The following is an 11407-nucleotide window of genomic DNA, read 5'->3' as shown; positions in this document are numbered from 1 at the left end:
ATTGGTGTAAAACAGTTACTCGCAGCCTGTTCAGGTTTTATGCTGTTTGCTGCTCACGTTCTACTAATTTTAAAGGTATGTCATGTGACCCTTTCCCGCTCAGAAGCCAAGTGAAAAGAGCTATATGCAACCAGCGTAAAACGAGAAAACCCTATGAGTAACTCGCAGTCTGTTCAGGTTTTATGCTGTATGCTGCTCATCAGTATCTAAGGGTTGGAAATAAAACTTAAAAATTTTTAATCAAGTAAAAGTCTTTAATTAAATTTAACTTTCTAAGGGACTACAAATGCACCACTTGCAGGCTGTTAGCATATAGCCATTTTCACTTTGCTTCTAAGTGGAAAAGGGTTAAGAACTTTGCCATAATGGTTTCCAATAATTGTACTATTAATTTTTGACAACTGCCCTACTTGACTCATAAAAATGGCCACAGACAAAATTTCATGACCAAGCCACACAGAAGTCATAAAGATTCAGAGCACAGCTTCATATCTACCGGTATATACAACTCACGTCCAATACTGGAGAATTTCAATCACAGTCCATTTAATTTAAACCTATTTATTTAACCTCAATTTTTTTTAAAGCCCTAGGGATTATTCGAACTCTCGAGTCTATTTCCTGGGTAGAACTATTTGCAAAACACAAGATACTTACCCGAGATTGAGTCAGGTTGTGACTTTGTATATAGAGGTTGTTTTCATCAGGTATCAGCAGCTTGGGATCATTTCCTGCAAACATGAAAAATAATACAATTAACTCTTTCAGTGCTGGAAACAAATTTTGAAGGCCTTTGCAAACAGTTTGGATCCAGATGAGACGCCACAAAACGTGGCGTCTCATCAGGATCCAAACTGTTTGCTATTCTGATAGTATTCTTTCAAAAAGAGCAAAGATAATGCTAATTTTAGAAATTCAGCAGACAACATTTTAGCAGATGACAAATTTCCCAGCATGCAAACGGTTAAGCCTTGATCCGGGACAATGGGGCTAAATGCACATAGGTAAAGTGTTGTCCCAGATTAGCCTGTGCTGTCTATACAGGCTAATCAAGAACGAAACTTTCTGCCTAGACTGGATTTTTGCTTTGCTTATAAGAGACTTTGTTTCAATACCATAAAAGCCAAAAGTGTCATCCCTGATTAGCCTGTGTATACTGCACAGGCTAATCAAGAAGGACACTTGAAGCACATGCATTGAGCCAGGTTTATACAGAGAGAAGCTCAATTCTAAAATAAACAAGAGCTGTCATGTAGGATGACTTATGCCCCCTATAAATGCTTGATAGAAGTTATGAGCTTTTTTCGAAACCTAAAGGCAGATTTCGAAACCTAAACGTGGACCCTGAGTTCAAGGTCAAGGTCACAGGGGTAAAAATATGTGCGTATGGAAAGGCCTTGTCTATATACACATGCATACCAAATATTAAGGTTATATCTCAAGGGACATAGAAATTATGAGCATTTTTTGAAACCTAAACGCAAAGTGTGACGGAAAGACGGACAGACAGACAGACAGACAGTCCGATCACTATATGCCCTCTTTTCTTCGAAAGGGGGCATAAAAACTAGCCACAAGTATTTGTTCAATGCTGACCTAACAACTTAAATTTAATGTTTTCTTACTGAATAGAAATAATGTATTGCACATTTTACATAACATTTACATTCATAATCTTCTAACACAACTGCCCCCCCCCCCCACCCTATTAACAATACATCTTAAAATCACCATTATTTACTTTAAATTCATATTATTACCACCACCGTCAATTAAAAGGATCCCTCTTTAGCCTTCAAAAAGAACATTTCATGGCTTATTTCCATTTTTTGGATCTATTACAAAACTATCAAACTTTTTCCAACAAGTTAAGACTGGCACGAACAATTAAAAGTTTATCATGTCCTCATAAATTTAAATATTCCATTTTTTTTATCAATTAGGAGCCAGAACTTAACTCCTCAATTAACCTTACTTTTTAACCTCTTACTATCCTTTTGCTATCAAATCCCCGAATATGAATATTCTGACCTTAACCCTAAAAGGTAAAAAGTGACAAAATCACTGCTATTTTACTTTTTGCTGTTGCCATACTCACCTATGGCAGAACAAAATCTGTATCTTAAGGTATCATTATACACCAATGTCTCCTCTTTGTAATTTGTTGCGCAGATGCAGAAAGGCTTCTCCTTCTCAGGGATGCACAACTGATCACAGGCGCCGAACTTGTTGCATGGATTCATCACTGTGAAAGAGGAACATCCACTTTTTAACACTTTAAATTTCCCACTCAGAAGCAAAGTGAAAATGGCTATGTGCAAACAGCATAAAACCAGAACAGCCTGCAAGTCAAACCTATCATTTACATCTTTTTCTGGATGATAATGTGTAAGCCAAAATGTTGAAAGATAAATGGCATTAACTAAGTACACATGTTGTGATTGCCTTAACGTAGTTAACTGCTACAAAGCAGAAGGATAATACAAATGTGCCTTGCTCTGAGAAAACAGACTGTGCAGTCTGCGCAGGCTAATTAGGGACCACACTTTCCGCCTAGACTGGATTTTTGCTCAGAAGAGACATCCTTTGAATGAAAATTATCATAAAATCAAAAAGTGTGGTCTCTGATAAGCCTGTGTAGACTGCACAGGCTTATCTGAGACAACAATTTAAGCAAATGCATTAAACCCCATTTTCCCAGAGCGAGTCTCGAATATAATGGCGAAATGTAAGGCAAAACATTACTATATCAATGGACTAAATCCAATTGCACATCATATTTCTGCCTTTTGCACAGTTTCCGGCTACAAACCACCAAATTACCGACACAAACCGCCAAATTACCAGCTAAATACCACCAATTTGCTGGCTACAAACCCAAGTTCCCCGACTACATACCCCTACAACTCTTTCCGTCCGCCCCAAGCTCGAAGCCCGGTTTGCATGTGCAGTACATCCTTCCAAGTGTGGTGTTCATGCTACAGCTGTGCTGACACGTGTGGTTCGATGGGCACTTAGTGACTGAAATACCACCACAGGACAGTGTGTGTTTTTTAGTTAAAATTGGGTCCAGCATTCGTCCCCATTCCCAATGGAATTTTTTATAAATATTTTTCCCAAATGGGACGTAAAAATTCCAGATTGAAAAATTTCCAAACAAGAACAATTTATTTTTACAGATTTTACCAAGTTTGTTCATCTCCAATACAGCCATATAAGTTCAAACTTTGTAAAAATAATACTGAAAACAGTTCTATTTTCAATTTGAAGCATTTTTAAGCAAAACAGCAACATCACTAATTTCACAATTTTAGTCAAAACACTGCAAATTTTCCAATTCAAAGGGACCCGGCCCCATGCGCAAAATGGTGAAAAAAACACTGCAGGAAGAAAACGGATAAATAGACTCATACAAGAATGCACAAGATTTTAAATAAGAAGTATGGAGAAAAAACTTAATTTTAAAATAAATTATTGAAAGAAACATTAATTTTTATATTTCCATGTCCAGGCAAATGTAACAAATTGTTCCCAGAAAGGCAGTTATTTAAATAAAACATTAATTTATATGTTTCCAAAGTCAGGCAAATGTAAAAGAATTTTTGCAGGCAAGCAATTAATTTTTAATGTTTCCAAGGCCAGGAAAATGTAACAAACCGTTTTAATTAAGGCATTTAATTTGTATGTTTCCAAGGCCAGGTGAATGTAACAAACCGTTCCATGGCAGGCAGTTAATTTCGTCGGATGAATCTAAGGAGTCCGAGCAGTCGTTCACTTGGTCACACAACTGACTGATATCTATGCACTTCTCTCTGTTCTTGCACTTGACCTCGTGAATGGCACATGTTGCCTCTGAAGCAAAAATTCGTTGAATTGATATCCCCCGCCATTATACTTCTGGACACAAAAGTTTTCTTGACGGATGGACAACACCAAGGTGCATCATCCTCTTATATCCATATATATACTCATACCAAGTTACAATCAACTCCGTCAAAGCACTTCCAACATATTGCTCCGGACACACAAAAAAAGCATTTGTTCAAGATACAAAGGGCCATAACTCCGTTATTATCCGATGGTGTAAAGTACCATTTTGCGTGCATCATCCTCTTATCCATATATATACTCATACAAAGTTTCAAGGAAATCCCCCTAAGCACATCCAAGATATGGCTCTGGACACAAAAGTGCCGGCCGGACATACGGAAAGACGGACGGACGGATGGACAGACAACGCCAAAATAATATCCCTCCGCCTATGGTGGGGGTTTATAAAACATTCTATATTTTTATATCGATGGCACTTCTCTCTGTTCTTACACTTCACCTCGTGAATGGTAAATGCTGCCTCTGTAAAGAAACATCATATTTTTGTCACACAGCTGAGCATTAATATCCATGCACTTCTCTTTGTTCTTGCAGTTCACTTGTGAATTGCACATGCAACATCTGTAATGAATTATGTTTGAGCTGCTCTCAATGAAAAAGGTGGGGCCATTTTTTTAAGAATTGAAACAAGATGTGTTTGTGAAACACAATGTCCCCTTATATGATGTTTGACCTTGTAGGATGACCTTGACATTGTGAAGGATGACCTTGACCTTTCACCACTCAAAATGTGCAGCTCCATGAGATACACATGCATGCCAAATATCAAGTTGCTATCTTCAATATTGCAAAAGTATTCATAAAATAAGCGATTTGGGCCACATATATTTGATTTCTGACCTTGAAGGATGACCTTGACCTTTCACCACTCAAAATGTGCAGCTCCATGACATGCACATGCATGCCAAATATCAAGTTGCTATATTCAATATTGCAAAAGTATTTATAAAATAAGCGATTAGGGCCACATTTATTTGACCTTTGACCTTGAAGGATGACCTTGACCTTGACCTTTCACCACTCTAAATGTGCAGCTCCATGAGATACACATGCATGCCAAATATCAAGTTGCTATCATTAATATTGCAAAAGTATTCATAAAATGAGCGATTTTGGCCACATATATTTGACCTCTGACCTTGAAGGATGACCTTGACCTTTCACCACTCAAAATGTGCAGCTTCATGAGATACACATGCATGCCAAATATGAAGTTGCTATCTTCATAATAGCAAAAGTTATTGCAAAATGTTAAAGTTGGCGCAAACAGACAGACCAACAGACCAACAGACAGACCATCAGACCAACAGACAGACCAACAGACAGGGCAAAAACAATATGTCCCCCACTACTATAGTTGGGGACATAAAAATAGGAGCACTCTTGCTAAACTGGGCTTAACACTTTGCATGCTGGGAAATTTGTCGTCTGCTAAATTGTCGTCTGCTGAATTTCTAAAATTAGCATTTCTTCGATTTTTTTCCAAAGAATACTATCAGAATAGCAAACAGTTTGGATCCAGATGAGACGCCAAGTTCTGTGGTGTCTCATCTGGATCCAAACTGTTTGCAAAGGCCTTCAAAATTCGGTTCCCGCACTGAAAGGGTTAATATGTGTTCGTAAAGTGTTGTCCAAATTTATATATCCTTTGCACACCTGTAACTTATTAGAACGTACATGTTTTTTCTCTCCTCAAAACCGGGGCAATTTTTGCAGTGAACGACTACAAACGTTAATAGAGCACATACAAATTCCGTTGTTTCAAAACCTGACAACATTTAAGTGTAGGAACCCTGAAACATTTTTTCTTAAAAAATACAATTATCAATGTTTGTAAATGAACTGAAACTTAATCGAAGACAAAAATTAAACAAGGGACAAAATTGTCACAAAACAAGGTTTTCATTGTGAAAAAAAATCTGATAAAGGGAGACAACTCAAACTGAACTTTTGAAATGAACAAACAAAATTAACCCCCTTTGTAAGTTTGTTTTAAAATAAATCTATTTTTAGTCGTGGCGACCTTGACATTGGAGATATTGACGTGATTCTTTCGTGCGACACACTGTCCCATGATGGTGAACAAATGTGCCAAATGATTTTAAAATCTCATAATGAATGACATAGTTATAGCCCAGACAAGCTCATTTATGGCTATTTTTTTACCTTTGAACTCAAAGTGTGACCTTGACCTTGGAGATATTGACGTATTTTTTTCGCGCGACACACCGTCTAATGATGGTTAACGAATGTGCCAAATGATTTTAAAATCTCACAATGAACGACAAAGTTATGGCCCAGACAAGCTTGTTCTGCCCGCCCGCCAGCCCGCCCACCAGCCCGCCAGCCAGCCCGCCCGCATTCGCCAATCTAATAACCAGTTTTTTCCTTCGGAAAACCTGGTTAATAAAGACTGCGACGTTCGAATATTCAATATACAGTCTGTTCATTATAAACTCGTCAAATAAAGTTTCGACTATTTTGGTTAATAATTGAGACTTAAAATCAATAAAAAAAATTACCATAAACAACTGTGACGGGTAAAATCGTATTTTAGGCCCGATTTTCGTTGTAAACCGTAAAATGTATTTTTAAAAACGCAAACATCCGTTACAGGATTGAAAATTGCAAAAAACATGCATGTTTAACAACATTGTAGCTGTTACCTTTAAAAAAAGCCCCGCTTCTGAGGAGAGAAAAATACGCTACAGCGTTTCGCTGCAAAAATCACCCAGGTGCCTAAAGGATATAAGCCTGTGAAGTCCATACATTATCAGGGACAAATCTTTCCACCTTGACTGGATTTTTGTTATGAATAAAGTTCTCCTAAAACACTTTACTTCTCAGACCCAATTATGCGTTTGTAGTCCCATAGACAATCCAAATTAATTAAATACTTTTCTCGCGTATAGATTCAAGTTTTATAGGCTTCTTTTCCAAGCCTAACACTTTCAGCGCTGGAACCGAATTTTGAAGGCCTTTGCAAACAGTTTGGATCCAGATGAGACGCCACAGAACATGGCGTCTCATCAGGCTCCAAACTGTTAGTTATTCTGAAAGTATTCTTTGAAAAAAATCAAAGAAATTGCTTATTTTAGAAATTCAGCAGACAACATTTAAGCAGACAACAAATTTCCCAGCATGCAAAGGGCTAAGACACTGACAAGTAGCCAGCACCATAAGACCTGAACAGTCTGCGCGTAAATTGCAGGCAGTTCTGGTTTAAACCCTTTGCATGCTGGGAAATGTGTCGTCTGCTAATATCAACCAGAATCATTTTAAGATAAATGTAGAAAAACAATGTGGTATACAAACAAATGTGTAAATCCAGTGATTGCAATTTTGTTGGGAAATCCCAGAGTTCAAGTAATGAAAACCAGGGTTCGACACTAAGGCACCTCCGACAGACATTGTCTAGTAAGATCGGTGGTCTGGCTAGTAAAACTGCGGGCTAGCTGGTCCAACTGGCCGTACATAAAAAAAATTATATTGATTCATAAAACTATAACTAACTGCTGTAAAAACCTTTTTTCTTAATGTGTAAAATTACTCTCATATCCGTTATTTACATCAGAACAAAACTAGCGTATATAAATAATAAACGCAGAACATTCACATGATTCATCGCTTTTTTTAGAAGCAAAGGAGGGCTTCCAGCAGAAATTGCTTTTTCCATTGGTCAAGTAGTCATGAATATTAATGTTTTTCTGCAGTGTCGCAAAATTTTACAGCATGTTTTTACCACATCTATAGAAAAATTGGTATCGTCAATGTAAACATTTTGGCATAGCAGACGAGAGAATGTTATTTAAAGAATGGCTTTGTTCAAGTTCGGATTTTGTCCGACAAATCAGTTAATAAAGAAGAATCCGACGAAAAAACTGACAAGAAACGTAAATATTAAGAAAAACAAAAACATCAATTTTATCCTAAATGGAAAATTTAGTTCCCATGGCTTGAACTTGACGAAGAAAAGCAAAAACTGTTAACTCTATGCATCAAAATAACTTTCTGGTGTTCCCTGATTATTTACTGATAAATCCTGATTAAACAGTTACATGACACAATTGTGTTCATTTGCTATGTCATTTATGGTCTAGTAGACATCAGATTCGGGCTAGTACATTTTAAGAGAAGCTGGTCCGATGGTCTTGCTGTAAAAAAAGTTAATGTCAAACCCTGAAAACATGACTTGAATATGGCCCCAGTAACTTACTGCCAGTGTTTATTTTTCACCATTTAAGGAATGTGGCCGGGGCCTTTTAGAAAAATCACATTCAATTTACTCAAATCTGGAAATTGTGTTATCTTTTCTTTTGTAATTGAGACTTGAGATGCGTCTTCTATGATGTATTTACTTTGGTTAACCCATTTATGCCTAGCGTCTAGATAAAAGGCCTTGGCAAACAGCGTAGACCCAAATGAGACGCCACATGATGGGGCGTCTGATCTGGGTTTGCACTGTTTGCTTAAAGGAATTTCTGTAAGAAATATTCTAAATATAGAAAAAAATATTCTAGACATCCCTAATTTTGGCGTTAATGGGTTAATCTAATATGGCTGGATAGGGAAATGAAACAAGTTGAGATTTTTTTATTTTGGAAACCTTCATCAAAAGGATTCACAACACTGTACTTACTGCACAAGTGGTCTGCCTCGTCATTCCACTTTGTCATATTCTTATTAGACAGCCCCATTGGAGCCTTGCAGTCTCTGGTGCCATCGCAGACTTTATAGCGTGGTATGCAGACACCGTCCGAGCACTTAAACCAGTCTGGAGGGCAGGTGTACGCATCTGAAATGAAAACACGTGGTCCCTCACTATAATGGCCTTGTATTTTATAACACCTTGACCTCTTAAATACGTATTTTGACGCATTTGTAGCCCTTTAGAAAAGTACATTCAATAAAATACCTTTCTAACTAAATTCAAGTTTTAAAGGCTTCATTTCCAACCCTGAGTTACTAATGAGCAGCAAACAGCATAAAACCTTAACAGACTGCGAGTTAATCGCAGGCTGTTCTGGTTTTATGCTGGCTGCACAGGCCATTTTCACTTTGCTTCTTATGGGGGAAAGGGTTACTCTCTTGCACATATGTGAACTTAATTCAAAATCTGTCAAGCAGTCCCTTACATAAATGTCAACTTACTGTTAAATTTGGTAAGAACACCCTCTCATATTTGTTGACTTACTCTTAAATCACGTAAATAACCCCTCACATATATGTGGACTTATTTTTAACATAAACATACAGCTATTTCCAAAATCTGGTAAACTGTCCTTTTTGTACATGTGGAAATCTGGTAAGCGGTCCCTATTGTACATGCAAAAATCTTGTAAGCCGTCCATAACATAAATGTGGAAATCTGGTAAGCCATCCTGAAAAACTTGTTTGCGACTCCTTTCAAAATCTGGTTAGGAGACCCTGTATAATACTAAGCAACAACCCAATTCTTACCCTAACCCTCCTAACCCTAACCCTAACCCTCCTAACCCTAACCCTAACCGTCCTAACCCTAACCCTTACCACAGTGTTACTCATGTTCCTCATCAGTGCAATCTTTCTCTCCATCACGCAACCACACGGCTGATTTGAAGTGGTGCCCTAGTGTTTGACCAGTGCAATCTTTCTCTCCATCACGCAACCCCAGGGCTCATATGAAGTGGTGCCCTAGTGTTTGACCTCGCATGACCAAGTTTTGAACTCAGCCAAGATATCATTGGGACTAATGTTCTGAACAGGTTTCATGAAGAACTCTATAGAGTGTTAACAAGGAAACCGGAAACTGTTGACAAAGCGCTACGGACAAAGCTTGTCATGGGCACATTGTGCTCAGGTGACCTCAAAACAAGCCCTACATACCACAATGCGTCTCATCTTCACCCTCGCTGCAGTCCTTCTCTCCATCGCACACCCACAAGGCTGATATACACATGTTGTCACAGTGGTGCTCCCAGGCTCGACATATACCTGGGTGGAGATACACAGAGAATTAGAGATTTGCGTTCTAAGAAAACTGGGCATAATGCATGTGCGTCAAGTCCGCACAGACTAATCAGGGACTGCACTTTCCGCTTTTATGGCCTTTTTTTGTTTGAAGTCCCTTCTTACAGAAAATCTTGTTTAGGCGGAAAGTGTTGTCCCTGATAAGCCTGTGCAGGCTGGGATGAAACTATATGCACATGCATTAAGCCCAATTTTCTCAGAACATGACTCAATAGATTAGCAAAACTCCAGTTTAGGAAAAGTGTCATCCCAAATTAGCCTGTAACACGAGTATCCTTCTGCTAAAGTGTCAAGTGTTCTACATTGGACCTTTGAACTTTAACCGTTTAGCACTTAGATATGTATTTTTACGCGTTTTTAGTCTCAGAAAGTAACTTTTAATTTAAGACCTTACTTACTAGTTTAAGTTTTAAAGGCTTCATTTCCAACCCTTAGATACTGATTTGCAGCAAACAGCATACAACCTGAACAGTCTTGCACATAGCCATTTTCACTTTGCATCTAAATGGGAAAGGGTTAATTGTGACCTTGATCTTGGACCTACTGACCTGATTCTTGCACATGCCATTCTGTCTCACCATGCTGACCTCTTTTGGCAACTTGTATGAAAATCAATGAATGCTGGACAAATTTTATGCTCAGGGTAAAGTGTCAGGTACACATGTCCTCAATGTGACATTTGACCTTGAAATCTGACCTTGCCCTTAAACCTAGGGTCCAGACCCCTGCCTGAAAGTGCATCAGCTAGCCCCCTTTCCTGCTCAAGGCGGACATTTGTCTAAAATGGGCTTTAAACAAATGAATGATTAAGACTTTACATTATATTGTAAATAAAAGCCACATTTCAATTGTATGCATATTTTTGTGACTCATAGGTAACACATTCATGGTTAATGGATATTGGGATAGTATCAGGATACTGACATGGATATTGGGATAGTATCAGGATACTGACATGGATATTGGGATAGTATCAGGATACTGACATGGATATTGGGATAGTATCAGGATACTGACATGGATATTGGGATAGTATCAGGATACTGACATGGATATTGGGATAGTATCAGGATACTGACATGGATATTGGGATAGTATCAGGATACTGACATGGATATTGGGATAGTATCAGGATACTGACATGGATATTGGGATAGTATCAGGATACTGACATGGATATTGGGATAGTATCAGGATACTGACATGGATATTGGGATAGTATCAGGATACTGACATGGATATTGGGATAGTATCAGGATACTGACATGGATATTTGGATAGTATCAGGATACTGACATGGATATTGGGATAGTATCAGGATACTGACATGGATATTGGGATAGTATCAGGATACTGACATGGATATTGGGATAGTATCAGGATACTGACATGGATATTGGGATAGTATCAGGATACTGACATGGATATTGGGATAGTATCAGGATACTGACATGGATATTGGGATAGTATCAGGATACTGACATGGATATTGGGATAGTATCAGGAT

At 38.1% G+C, this 11407-nt stretch overlaps 1 protein-coding gene across 3 annotated transcripts in view; it reads right to left on the bottom strand.

Annotated features, from left to right (window-relative positions):
* LOC127847104 (very low-density lipoprotein receptor-like) overlaps positions 1–11407 on the bottom strand; it is a 72625-nt gene that overhangs the window by 41568 nt on the left and 19650 nt on the right. For all 3 annotated transcript variants that reach the window (XM_052378714.1, XM_052378715.1, XM_052378716.1), the window contains exons 9-14: positions 9757–9864; positions 8531–8686; positions 3715–3852; positions 2899–3021; positions 2099–2245; positions 658–731 (exon numbers count right to left, since the gene is read on the bottom strand). In XM_052378714.1, coding sequence (XP_052234674.1) covers positions 658–731; positions 2099–2245; positions 2899–3021; positions 3715–3852; positions 8531–8686; positions 9757–9864 — 746 coding nt within the window. The remainder of the gene's footprint in view (positions 1–657; positions 732–2098; positions 2246–2898; positions 3022–3714; positions 3853–8530; positions 8687–9756; positions 9865–11407) is intronic.

Source organism: Dreissena polymorpha, chromosome 10, assembly GCF_020536995.1.
Source record: "Dreissena polymorpha isolate Duluth1 chromosome 10, UMN_Dpol_1.0, whole genome shotgun sequence".
Lineage (NCBI taxonomy): Eukaryota > Metazoa > Mollusca > Bivalvia > Myida > Dreissenidae > Dreissena > Dreissena polymorpha.
The sequence above is the reverse complement of the archived record's forward strand: the minus strand, read 5'-3'. Positions and strand labels throughout refer to the sequence as shown.